Here is a 14007-nt window from a genome sequence, read left to right on the forward strand (position 1 = left end):
TTCCAACTATATCACACCGATGCAGGCAAGGACCCTCTACTTCAAGTCTGCGGGGAAATAGACACCCAAAGCTGGGTAGGCATTAAGGTTTTATTCCGGAATTGCTACTTCAAATTCCAACTATATCACACCGATGCAGGCAAGGACCCTCTACTTCAAGTCTGCGGGGAAATAAGCACCCAAAGCTGGGTAAGCATTAAGGTGTTATTCCGGAATTGCTACTTCAACTTCCAACTATATCACACGGATGCAGGCAAGGACCCTCTACTTCAAGTCTGTGGGGAAATAGGCACCCAAAGCTGGGTAGGCATTAAGGTGATATTCAGGAATTTGGACCTTACCTTACAACTTTTTGACATCCAGGCAGGGACCCCCCTACAGAATATCTGCAGGCTAAGCAGCACCCAATTTTGGGTAGGCAGGCAGTAGATATTCCGTAACTTGGACTTCAGATTCCACATTTTTTACTTTTACAACTTCTTACATTTTTGTTGAGATAAAAGAAGAACATTGATTCACTCTTTTTCACTTTTTTTATTGAGACAGTTGGACAACTTTGCTTCAACCTTGTGAAGAAGAAAAATAAATAAATAATTTTTAGCCTGTCTGCTAGCACTCTTCATGGACTTCACTGCATTTCATCCCCATCACTTTCTCCCCCTGAGGATGCAGAGTCTCCTGACCCACTCGTGTCACCCCCTGAGGATGTAGAGTCCCCTGACCCACTTTTGTCAGATACAGAGCTAGAGGACTCTGCTCCTGCCTCCTGCTCATTCCCCTGCTCCTTTTCCTCTGGGACCTCAGATGTTGCCTGATCCTCATTTTCCTGACCCTGACCTTGCGCTTGCTCACCTGCCTCCTTTTCCTCAGTCTGCATTGCCATATCTGTACAAATCATCAGACATGTAAAGGATATATCATGACAATGGTTACAAAATCAAGAAAATGCCAAAAATGAGACCTACTTGCGGTGACTGCTCTCACGTATGACAGCAGTACATCAAGCCTCATATTTAGGTGCCTTCTGGCTTCTGGCACATCTGTCTGCAGGAGAGAAACAGAGAAAATCTTTACTCACTGGAATCAAGCTCAGAGCTACTAGGCTGTGCTTCCTTCTGGCCCTGCACCATTACCTCCTTCACCTGACCCTCAGTGTCTTCACACTGCTCTGCCTCAGTTATCCCTGCCTCAGTCTGCACTGCCTCAGTCTGCACCGGCTCAGTCTGCACTGCCTCAGTCTGCACAGGCTCAGTCTGCACTACCTCAGTCTGCACAGGCTCCTCTTCGATCCTTGGCATATGATCTGTACAATTCATCAGACATTTAGAAGGCACCCTAAATCGGTTAGGCAGCCAGGTGATATTCCGGAACTGGGACTTCAAAGACATATCATGACAATGGTTACAAAATCAAGAAAACACCACAAATGAGACCTACTTGCAGGTGGTTTGGCAGATTTCATGAGAGACTTCAAGATATCCAGCCTGGTTTGTCTGGTCTGCTTTGATGAAGTCTCAGGCACATAGTAGAGCCTGGCAGTTTTGAGGTCGTGGCCCATTGCCGTAGACACCTTCTGCCTATTCTCAAACGGGAGCACCACATCTGTCTGTGGGAGAGAAAGATTGAAAAATATGTATATAGAAAATGTTTACAACAGCCTTTTGGTAAACTTGATAGATGTATGAAGAAACTACATACATGGGTTGATATGGATGTCCGGATGTCACCCAAAGTTGGGGAACCTGGGAGACCACAGTCCTGCCACACTCGACGCATGAACACTCCCATTCGTGTCATCTCACCCCCTGATGTATTGAAGAAAAGTGTCTGCAGTGCATTGTGATAGCCAGGGAGGCTTGGTCTGACATCGCAAAACTCCCGTAGATTTCTGTAAAGTTCTTTTGCAATGCAGACCTTGGCAGCTCCAAAGCTCTTCGCGGTTTTATGCAAGGGTACCTAAGGAAATGGACAGGCCTTAGAAAAGACAAACTTTACCAGACAGTTTGCAGGAACTATGCAAGATTAGTATACTCACTGTAATGGTAAAAGAACTTTTGTATGGCTCTGCTTTTTGAGCATCCTCCACTGTCATCCCCAGGAATACGCATTTCCTGTGCCCTGTAGTTGCTGCCATGCCCCCCACCAACAGCCCTACCACTGGGGCCAGCAGAGCATGATTGCATGGATCTTCCCTGAGGTCCTGTAGCGCTTTAGGCAACAACACGTTGCTTTGCTGGATGAAGGCCAAGAGGTGTTCAGCCGAAATGAGTTTCCCTGTGTGACAAAACAGAACACCATGTTGAGACCAGATAGTTTTATCAGCATTCTTCTGTTATCAACACCTCTTTTCATTCAAACTTACCACATTTAAGTTTTCGGAACTCCTGTCTTTGAACAACAACTCGGGGACCAAGGCATTTTTTCCAGAGGGACAGCTTTTCTAATAGGCAGTTAATTTTTTTGGAACTGAGCCTATTACTATGCAATTTCATAAATCTCAAGAAGGACTCAATATCCACAATGATATGCACCTGACTTGTTGGCTTCAGTCTGCCATCCATACTTGTGAGGAATCTTGAGAAAAATAAATGGATAGGAATATATGAGCACTTCTAATAAGGACTGAATTTTCAAGACTTTTCATACAGGACAAAATAGTGAAAACAACCCACCTATTCAGGTTGTGCATATCATTCAGGAAATTGAAGTTCTTGTTGATGTCCCCCTTGTTTCCTGACATATAGAGAAGGAAGTCTTTGACATAGCTCTTCCTTTGCTTTATGTTTCTAATTGCCTGCTGGGACTGATTTGGCCCAATGAGGGTGGCTTCAAATCTGTCCAGCACTTTATCTGAAAGATAGTTGTTCACCAAAACGTTACAAACCTTTATTCCTTGAATTTCCCCTTGGGGATCAATAAAGTATTTATCTATCTATCTATCTATCAAACTCCCTAGAATTGGAGATACATATAGGAAGAAAGCTCAGACAGATCCACGACTCAAGGCCTAATAGGGGGCCTCCTGGCCACAGTTCTGTTGAGAAGCAGCAATATGGGGCTATCCCTAGGCCCAACAGTGTGCTCAATGTGGGTACCCCTAAACTTCCCAACAAACACAAACACAAAATAACTTACCCAGATTAGGCCGAGGTGTCTCTTTTGGAATTTCTGAAGGGCGGGAGGTCTCGTATGTAGGTGAATCTGGCAGTGGACTCAGAGAATCTGGCAGTGGACTCAGAGCAAGCAGCGGTGAGGAAGGCACAGATGAGGAAGGCACAAGTGAGGAAGGCTCCAGCATGCTGGGAGAGGCCAGCGGGGAGGGCTGAGGCAGAGGCAAGGACGAAGAAGACTGTGAAGCTGTGGAACCTCGCTCCTTGCAGAGGGCCTTGAGGGAGTCGACCTCCATCCTAAGCATTGACACATCTTGCTTGACGCTAGAGAGTTCACTTGCCAGATGTTCAATTGTTAGGTCTGACGGTGGTATTGGTGGTGGTGCACTTGGGCCTGAGGTGGAAGTAGATGCCTGGAAACCCCCTTTCAAAGCTGCGAGCTCCTGGGAAATAGCTATTCTTTTGGCCTTTGAAAGGGCCTTTCTCAGGCATGAGCCCTATAAAAAGATTGTGTTTCAAATCGTTTTTAATGTAGCAAAACACATTATCCAATAACATATGATCAATTGAAAAAGTTATACCTTCTGATTGTGTTTTTGGATGAGATGTTTGTCCAGCCGTGAATAAAGCTTGTTTTTGCAGTTGGGCATCGGGCAGCGCAGCTTCCCACTGTACCTCACACCAACTTGAAGTCTTCTTTCATTTGCATCAGCAATGTTGTGAACATCACGCAGGTGACGTGAGAGGTTCGTAACCGCATCGGAGCACTGTGGACACTTCTTCTTTAACTGTTATTGATCAGGTATAATAGAGAGAGAAATATATGTGACAATAGCTACGGAGTGTTCGAAAACAACTACATGAACTTCCAGAAAAGTTACACAATATTCCACAACAGCTACGTGGACATCCAGAAAAGCTACAAAATGTTCCACGAGAACTACATGAACTTCCAGAAAAACTACACAATATTCCAAATCAGCTGCATGAACTTCCAGGAAAGCTACACTGTGTTCCAAGAGAGCTACATGAACTTCCAGAGAAGCTACAAAATGTTCCAAGAGAACTACATGAACTTCCAGAAAAACTACACAATATTCCAAATCAACTGCATAAACTTCCAGGAAAGCTGCACTGTGTTCCAAGAGAGCTACATGAACTTCCAGTAAAGCTACGCAATATTCCACGGCAACTACATAAACTGCCAGGAAAGCTACACAATATTCCACAACAGCTACATAAACTGCCAGGAAAGCTGCACAATGTTCCACAACAGCTACATGAACTTCCAGAATAGCTACCCAATATCAACTGCATGAACTTCCAGAAAAGCAGATATAATGAGATATGTCCTTACCCTCATGGTCGCAATTGTCGAAAAGGATGATGAAGTGCCAAGCCTTGCTATTTATACTGATGACGGATTTAACACACCTCCTCATTGGAATGGACCAATTACGTCCACTTCCAAAAAAGCTACATGAACTTCCAGGAGAGCTACACAATGTTCCACAACAGCTACATGAACTTCCAGAAAAGCTACGCTATGTTCATTTAATACAGCTAATAGCCTTGGACAGCTTTATGGATGCAAAGGTGAATAAAAAACATGACTACTTCAGCAATATTTCAAACATTTTAATGAAATATGTGTAGAGTTGACATCAATCTTGCTGTTTGACCATCATTCGAAGTCTGTTACGGATATTTTCAACAGATGCATTCATCTTTCTGCACATTTCACGAAGTGCTGGGTTTTTTTGAAGGGCAATTTCAATATTCCGTTTCCTGATGATCTTCTTCTGGATGTCAAACTGGAAGGCCAGTCTGAGCATGGCTAGGAATTCTGGTGAAAACCACAGCCTTCTCCTAAGTTGCTGTAAAGATTAACAGATCAACTATTAAGCAACAAACTACGTGAATTCAATCAATTCATTATATTTTTTACCTCCACAGGTCGAACCTTACCTTTCTAGAAGTGTTGGCAAGAGGCAGTTTGCCAGATTGGAGCTTTGTTGTCACTGGATCTTCCTTCCCATTCTCTCCCTTCTTGCTCTTGCTCTTTCCATTCTTCCCTCTTGTTTTCTGAATCTTGTGAGCCTTCTCAGGGATCATTTGCTCTCTTGGAAGGGGTTGAGAAGGACTGCTCTTTTGCAGTTTGCCAGAGTGGAGCTTTGTTGTCACCGGAACTTTCTTCCCTTTCTTTCCCTTCTTGCTCTTTCTTTTCCTCCCTCTCTTTTTCCGACTCTTGCGAGCCTTCTCAGGGATCATTTGCTGTCTTGGAAGGGGCTGAAGAGGACTTCGCAGCAGCTGGGAGAAATCTGCATTTCTCAGAATGCGATCAAGTTCATCCTCTTGGTCGCTCTCAGTAACTGCACTCTCAACCTGTGCACAATATAAAAGGAAGTAAAGCACACTGTAATAAGAGAGTCGATTCCGGAAGAGCAACATCCAGGAATTCCACTTACCCTATAGAATGCAGAGGACTCGGGCTGCTGGTAAGGTGGAATGACTTGAGAGAACCGGTCACCCTCATCTGCTACCTCCTGATCCAGTTTATCCTCCAAACGAATGTTTTTGAGTTCAGCATACATCTTTTGCTCCTCCGATTCCTCAGGTGTTCTGGGTACCTGCCCAGACATGCGCGTGATAAGGAACTGGAACACGTTGCGATGTACAGCTAATGTGAAACAATCAAATTCCAAGAATGCTACTTACCTCTTCCATGTTCTGCGCGTTCTGGTTCTTTTGGCGGGATTTGAATCTGTCCGAGTGTGTGTCATCTAGCACTGTATGGATGTGAAAGGAGAGACGGCAGTATTTAAAGCATTAGCTCACCTACGTCATCTATGAACACGCCTCCTAATTTACTACCACATCCAGAAAAGCTACGCAGTGTTCCAAAACAGCTACATGAACTTCCAGAAAAGCTACGCAATATTCCACGGCAACTACTTAAACTGCCAGGAAAGCTACACAATGTTCCACAACAGCTACATAAACTGCCAGGAAAGCTACACAATGTTCCACAACAGCTACATAAACTGCCAGGAAAGCTACACAATGTTCCACAACAGCTACATGAACTTCCAGAAAGGCTACACAATGTTCCAAATCAACTACATGAACATCCAGAAAAGCTACGCAGTGTTCCAAAACAGCTACATGGACTTCCAGAAAAGCTACGCAATATTCCACAACAACTACATAAACTGCCAGGAAAGCTACGAGCCTTGGATAGCTTTATGGCGGCAAAGGTGAATTAAAGACATGACAACTTCACTTATCACTCAAACATTTTAATGTTATTTGTTCAAACATCTTTTATAGTATAGTATGAGAACCACTATGTAATAAATCATGAGCAGCATGGCGAACATGACCACACTGACAGAGAAAGTGTACACATTGCAAGGCGCACACACACATGCACCATCTTCACAGTGGCATCTGTGAGAGAAAAAGAGTATTTTTTGTGAAAATAGTGGGAAATTCACTTGATGAGTGCACACAATATGCAATATCAGTGTATCTAAAGAGGAACCACACTTGCCTGCAGCATCCTCCCCTTTCAGCGTCTTGTTCCCGTTGGCTGCCCAGATCGTTCTGGCGAAGCGGTCGCACCGAAACAGCAACTACATGTGGTCAAGCCAGACAGTAACATAGAATTTCAACTTTTTGACAGTAAGGCTGTTGGACATAATGAAAATAAAACAGAGTGAAAAGTTCCACACACCTGACATGTTTTCGCTGCGGACTCTCTCCAGTAGCTCATTGTCTCGGTAGCCTCCAGCATGCATCGTCTCATTCGGTTTGATTCTGCTCACACGTGGGTTTGGCTATTTATACCCTTGGTGACGTGTAGTGAAATCTTGCAAATCTATTGGTTATTCAAATGAGAACTGAAAACACTAAGTCATGCAGGCCTGTGAAACCTTTAAAATCGGGATGAATCCTAAAGCACCCAACAATGGACTGGCGAATATTTACGATTTTAATAATGCTGACCGGCGAATTTAGCAGCGCCGTCTGGATCAACTCGACGGACAAGAAACTCCTGGAGAAGGCGGTTGGAGGAAGCGCGACACTGGACTGCCAATTCACCCTGGCCCCGGATGACTTTGGAAATCTGGAAATCGAGTGGACTCGGCTCTCTAAACCTGGCCTAACACCGGACTCTGAAATCATTGTGTATTCCGCCGGGCAGATCTACGATCACTACTACGAGCCTCTCAAAGACAGGGTCCACTTCACTTCCATGGATCCAAGGAGCGGAGATGGCTCCATTAACCTGCTACTGCTGACACCCTCAGATTCTGGGACTTACAGGTGCCAAGTGAAGAAGGTCCCTGGTATCCAGAGAATTACGACCATCCTCCGGGTGATGCAGGCTCCCTCCAAGCCAAGTTGTCACTTAAAGGGCACTGCAGAGGTGGGCGGTAATGTGGTGCTGCACTGCAATGCCGTGGAAGGTGCTATCCCCATCGACTACAACTGGCAGAGAACCACCGAACCCTATGCGCTACCATCGCCTGCCCGTTTAGATGTTACTGCTGGCACGTTCCACATTCTCGGGGCAAAAGAGACTGACTCAGGGACCTATCAGTGCACTGCCAGGAACCGGGTTGGAATGGAGAACTGTATTTTGGATCTGAAGATTGTTCATCCTTCCATGGTTGGCATGATTTCAGGAACAGTAGCAGGCATCCTCGTGGTCCTGGCTGTGATTACCTTCATTGTCTACCGCCGCTACAAGTGCAAGGACGATTTGGTGGAAGAAGACACTGCAAATGACATCAGAGAGGATGCAAGTCCTCCAAAACACAGAAAATTAGTCACCGAAAGCACTGTGTAAAGATGATACTAAAAAATAACATGTAATAAAGAAACTTTAAGTGAAAATAAATGAAATAAAAAAAACCCTGAAAAAGCCTTCATTTGTCTTTAAAAAAAAGGGTCCCTGCCTGGATCTAAGTAGCAGAGTTGGAAGTTAATGTCGCATTTCCGGAATTACACCTTATTGCCTACCCGACTTTAGGTGCCCAATTCCCCGCAGACATTCAATAGAGGGTCCCTGCCTGGATCTAAGTAGCAGAGTTGGAAGTTAACGTCGCATTTCTGGAATTACACCTTATTGCCTACCCGACTTTAGGTGCCCAATTCCCCGCAGACATTCAATAGAGGGTCCCTGCCTGGATCTAAGTAGCAGAGTTGGAAGTTAACGTCGCATTTCTGGAATATCACCCTCCTGCCTACCCGACTTTAGGTGCCCAATTCCCCGCAGACATTCAACAGAGGGTCCCTGCATGGATCTAAGTAGCAGAGTTGGAAGTTTAAGTCGCATTTCCGGAATTACACCTTATTGCCTACCCGACTTTAGGTGCCCAATTCCCCGCAGACATTCAATAGAGGGTCCCTGCCTGGATCTAAGTAGCAGAGTTGGAAGTTAACGTCGCATTTCTGGAATATCAACCTCCAGCTTACCCGACTTTAGGTGCCCAATTCCCCGCAGACATTCAATAGAGGGTCCCTGCCTGGATCTAAGTAGCAGAGTTGGAAGTTAACGTCGCATTTCTGGAATATCAACCTCCAGCTTACCCGACTTTAGGTGCCCAATTCCCTGCAGACATTCAATAGAGGGTCCCTGCCTGGATCTAAGTAGCAGAGTTGGAAGTTAACGTCGCATTTCTGGAATATCAACCTCCAGCTTACCCGACTTTAGGTGCCCAATTCCCCGCAGACATTCAATACAGGGTCCCTGCCTGGATCTAAGTAGCAGAGTTGGAAGTTAACGTCGCATTTCTGGAATATCAACCTCCTGCTTACCCGACTTAGGGTGCCCAATTCCCCGCAGAAATTCACGAGAGGGTCCCTGCCTGGATCTTAGTAGCAGAGTTGGAAGTTAACGTTGCATTTCTGGAATATCACCCTCCTGCTTACCCGACTTTGGGTGCCCAATTCCCCGCAGACATTCACGAGAGGGTCCCTGCCTGGATCTAAGTAGCAGAGTTGGAAGTTAATGTCGCATTTCCGGAATATCACCGTATTGCCTACCCGACTTTGGGTGCCCAATTCCCCGCAGACATTCAACAGAGGGTCCCTGCCTGGATCTAAGTAGCAGAGTTGGAAGTTAAAGGCGCATTTCCGGAATATCACCTTATTGCCTACCAGACTTTGGGTGCCCAATTCCCCGCAGACAGTCAACAGAGGGTCCCTGCCTGGATCTAAGTAACAGAGTTGGAAGTGGAAGTAACAGTTCTGGAATATGTGCATAAATTCCATGATTTCTCCTCCTCCCTTAAGCCACGCCCCTCCCAGCCCCAGAAGAGTATAAATACAAGGTCCCTAGTGTTACAGACCGCATGGAGAAAAGGAGATGGATAAGAGAAAGCCAGACGGAACACAGGAGCAAAAGGTGCTGGAGAAGATGGCAGAGAGAAAGCCAGACGGAACACAGAAGCAAAAGGTGCTGGAAGGAGGCGAGGGAAAAGACCTGATGCCGAACATGAACCCAAAGCCAGGAGAAACAGAGAGTGGACATCCAGGATCGGGAGGCGGCAAAGGTGGACCTCCGAAGGTCTCAGGAGACACCCAGAGTGAGGGAGGTGCCAAACCCACACCACGCCCGAGATCACCGACTCCCGAGGGCGATATGGAAAAGAGGATTTCATCGAGTCAGCCACAGGATGATGAAGCATCCAAGACTGACACAAAAGATCCCCCTAAGTATTGGGGTGAATCCCTGCCCATTGACTGACTCCCACACTTTTAAGTTTACCTTTTCATATTTTTTTCTGTTGTTTGGCTTTGCAAATAAAGTTAACAAATGTTCAAAGAAAAAAAAAAGTATTGTTGAAAAATGACGTGAATGAAAAAAATGACAATAAAATATGTTCAAAGTAAAAGAAATGTATTGTCAGAAAAATCAAAACAATTACAATAAAAAAAACAAATGAAAAAGGCCTGGATCTAAGTAACAGAGTTGGAAGTTAAAGTCGCATTTCCGGAATATCACCTTATTGCCTACCCGACTTTGGGTGCCCAATTCCCCGCAGACATTCAATACAGGGTCCCTGCCTGGATCTAAGTAGCAGAGTTGGAAGTTAACGTCGCATTTCTGGAATATCACCTTATTGCCTACCCGACTTTAGGTGCCCAATTCCCCGCAGACATTCACGAGAGGGTCCCTGCCTGGATCTAAGTAGCAGAGTTGGAAGTTAACGTTGCATTTCTGGAATATCACCCTCCTGCTTACCCGACTTTAGGTGCCCAATTCCCCGCAGACATTCAATACAGGGTCCCTGCCTGGATCTAAGTAGCAGAGTTGGAAGTTAACGTCGCATTTCTGGAATTACACCTTATTGCCTACCCGACTTTAGGTGCCCAATTCCCCGCAGACATTCAATACAGGGTCCCTGCCTGGATCTAAGTAGCAGAGTTGGAAGTTAATGTCGCATTTCCGGAATATCACCGTATTGCCTACCCGACTTTGGGTGCCCAATTCCCCGAAGACATTCAATACAGGGTCCCTGCCTGGATCTAAGTAGCAGAGTTGGAAGTTAACGTCGCATTTCTGGAATATCACCTTATTGCCTACCCGACTTTAGGTGCCCAATTCCCCGCAGACATTCAATACAGGGTCCCTGCCTGGATCTAAGTAGCAGAGTTGGAAGTTAACGTCGCTTTTCTGGAATATCAACCTCCAGCTTACCCGACTTTAGGTGCCCAATTCCCCGCAGACATCCAATACAGGGTCCCTGCCTGGATCTAAGTAGCAGAGTTGGAAGTTAAAGTCGCATTTCTGGATTATCAACCTCCTGACTACCCAACTTTGGGTGCCCAATTCCCCGCAGACATTCGCGAGAGGGTCCCTGCCTGGATCTAAGTAGCAGAGTTGGAAGTTAACGTTGCATTTCTGGAATATCACCCTCCTGACTACCCGACTTTGGGTGCCCAATTCCCCGCAGACATTCACGAGAGGGTCCCTGCCTGGATCTAAGTAGCAAAGTTGGAAGTTAATTTCGCATTTCCGGAATATCACCTTCCTTTCTACCCGACTTTGGGTGCCCAATTTCCCGCAGACATTCAATAGAGGGTCCCTGCCTGGATCTTAGTAGCAGAGTTGGAAGTTAACGTTGCATTTCTGGAATATCACCTTAATGCCTACCCGACTTTAGGTGCCCAATTCCCCGCAGACATTCACATGAGGGTCCCTGCCTGGATCTAAGTAACAAAGTTGGAAGTTAAAGTATTAGTTCCGGAATATCACCTTCCTGACTACCCGAATTTGGGTGCCCAATTCCCCGCAGACAGTCAATAGAGGGTCCCTGCCTGGATCTAAGTAGCGGATTTGGAAGTTAACGTCGCATTTCTGGAATATCACGTTCCTGACTACCCGACTTTGGGTGCCCAATTCCCCGCAGACATTCAATAGAGGGTCCCTGCCTGGATCTAAGTAGCAGAGTTGGAAGTTAACGTCGCATTTCTGGAATATCAACCTCCAGCTTACCCGACTTTAGGTGCCCAATTCCCCGCAGACATTCAACAGAGGGTCCCTGCCTGGATCTAAGTAGCAGAGTTGGAAGTTAAAGGCGCATTTCCGGAATATCACCTTATTGCCTACCCGACTTTGGGTGCCCAATTCCCCGCAGTCATTCAATAGAAGGTCCCTGCCTGGATCTAAGTAACAGAGTTGGAAGTTAAAGTCGCATTTCCGGAATATCACCTTGTTGCCTACCCGACTTTAGGTGCCCAATTCCCCGCAGACATTCACATGAGGGTCCCTTCCACTGTATGTCTATGGGGAAAAGAGCACCCAGAGTCAGGCAAGGACCCTCCAGTGGATGTCTTGGGGGAAATGATCACTCAGAGTCTGGCAGGAACCCTCCAGTGGATGTCTTGGGGAAAATGAGCACCCAGAGTTGGGCAGAGACCCTACAGTGGATGTCTTGGGGGAAATGAGCACCCAAAGTCAGGCAGGGACCCTCCACTGTATGTCTATGGGGAAAAGAACATCCAGAGTCAGGCAGGGACCCTCCAGTGTTTGTCTAGGGGGAAATGAGCACCCAGAGTCAGGCAGGGACCCTCCAGTGTTTGTCTATGGGGAAATGAGCACCCAGAGTCAGGCAGGGACCCTCCAGTGTTTGTCTATGGGGAAAAGAGCATCCAGAGTCAGGCAGGGACCCTCCACTGTATGTCTATGGAGAAAAAAACATCCAGAGTCAGGCAGGGACCCTCCAATGGATGTCTAGGGGGAAATGAGCACCCAGAGTCAGGCAGGGACTCTCCAGTGTTTGTCTATGGGGAAATGAGCACCCAGAGTCAGGCAGGGACCCTCCAGTGTTTGTCTATGGGGAAAAGAGCACCCAGAGTCTGGCAGGGACCCTCTAGTGGATGTCTAGGGGGAAATGAGCACCCAGAGTCAGGCAGGGACCCTCCAGTGTTTGTCTATGGGGAAATGAGCACCCAGAGTCAGGCAGGGACCCTCCAGTGTTTGTCTATGGGGAAAAGAGCATCCAGAGTCAGGCAGGGACCCTCCACTGTATGTCTATGGGGAAAAGAACATCCAGAGTCAGGCAAGGACCCTCCAATGGATGTCTTGGGGGAAATGAGCACCCAGAGTCTGGCAGGGACACTATAGTGGATGTCTAGGGGGAAATGAGCACCCAGAGTCAGGCAGGGACCCTCCAGTGTTTGTCTAGGGGGAAATGAGCACCCAGAGTCAGGCAGGGACCCTCCAGTGTTTGTCTATGGGGAAATGAGCACCCAGAGTCAGGCAGGGACCCTCCAGTGTTTGTCTATGGGGAAAAGAGCATCCAGAGTCAGGCAGGGACCCTCCAATGTATGTCTATGGAGGAAAAAACATCCAGAGTCAGGCAGGGACCCTCCAATGGATGTCTTGGGGGAAATGAGCACCCAGAGTCTGGCAGGGACCCTCTAGTGGATGTCTAGGGGGAAATGAGCACCCAGAGTCAGGCAGGGACTCTCCAGTGTTTGTCTATGGGGAAATGAGCACCCAGAGTCAGGCAGGGACCCTCCAGTGTTTGTCTATGGGGAAAAGAGCACCCAGAGTCTGGCAGGGACCCTCTAGTGGATGTCTAGGGGGAAATGAGCACCCAGAGTCAGGCAGGGATCCTCCAGTGTTTGTCTATGGGGAAAAGAGCACCCAGAGTCTGGCAGGGACCCTCTAGTGGATGTCTAGGGGGAAATGAGCACCCAGAGTCAGGCAGGGATCCTCCAGTGTTTGTCTATGGGGAAATGAGCACCCAGAGTCAGGCAGGGACCCTCCAGTGTTTGTCTATGGTGAAAAGAGCACCCAGAGTCTGGCAGGGACCCTCTAGTGGATGTCTAGGGGGAAATGAGCACCCAGAGTCAGGCAGGGATCCTCCAGTGTTTGTCTATGGGGAAATGAGCACCCAGAGTCAGGCAGGGACCCTCCAGTGTTTGTCTATGGGGAAAAGAGCACCCAGAGTCTGGCATGGACCCTCTAGTGGATGTCTAGGGGGAAATGAGCACCCAGAGTCAGGCAGGGACCCTCCAGTGTTTGTCTAGGGGGAAATGAGCACCCAGAGTCAGGCAGGGACCCTCCGGTGTTTGTCTATGGGGAAAAGAGCACCCAGAGTCTGGCAGGGACCCTCTAGTGGATGTCTAGGGGGAAATGAGCACCCAGAGTCAGGCAGGGATCCTCCAGTGTTTGTCTATGGGGAAATGAGCACCCAGAGTCAGGCAGGGACCCCCCAGTGTTTGTCTATGGGGAAAAGAGCATCCAGAGTCAGGCAGGGACCCTCCACTGTATGTCTATGGAGAAAAAAACATCCAGAGTCAGGCAGGGACCCTCCAATGGATGTCTTGGGGGAAATGAGCACCCAGAGTCTGGCAGGGACCCTCTAGTGGATGT

General features: G+C 47.2%; 1 protein-coding gene across 1 annotated transcript; it reads left to right on the forward strand.

The window, feature by feature from the left end:
* Positions 1 to 7110: 7110 nt before the first annotated feature.
* Positions 7111 to 7965, forward strand: LOC134102313 (coxsackievirus and adenovirus receptor homolog). Its single transcript, XM_062556390.1, has one exon. The coding sequence runs from the start codon at positions 7111 to 7113 to the stop codon at positions 7963 to 7965; it is 855 nt and encodes a 284-aa protein (XP_062412374.1).
* The last annotated feature ends 6042 nt before the right edge of the window (positions 7966 to 14007 follow it).

Source organism: Sardina pilchardus, chromosome 15, assembly GCF_963854185.1.
Source record: "Sardina pilchardus chromosome 15, fSarPil1.1, whole genome shotgun sequence".
NCBI classification, from domain to species: Eukaryota; Metazoa; Chordata; class Actinopteri; order Clupeiformes; family Clupeidae; genus Sardina; species Sardina pilchardus.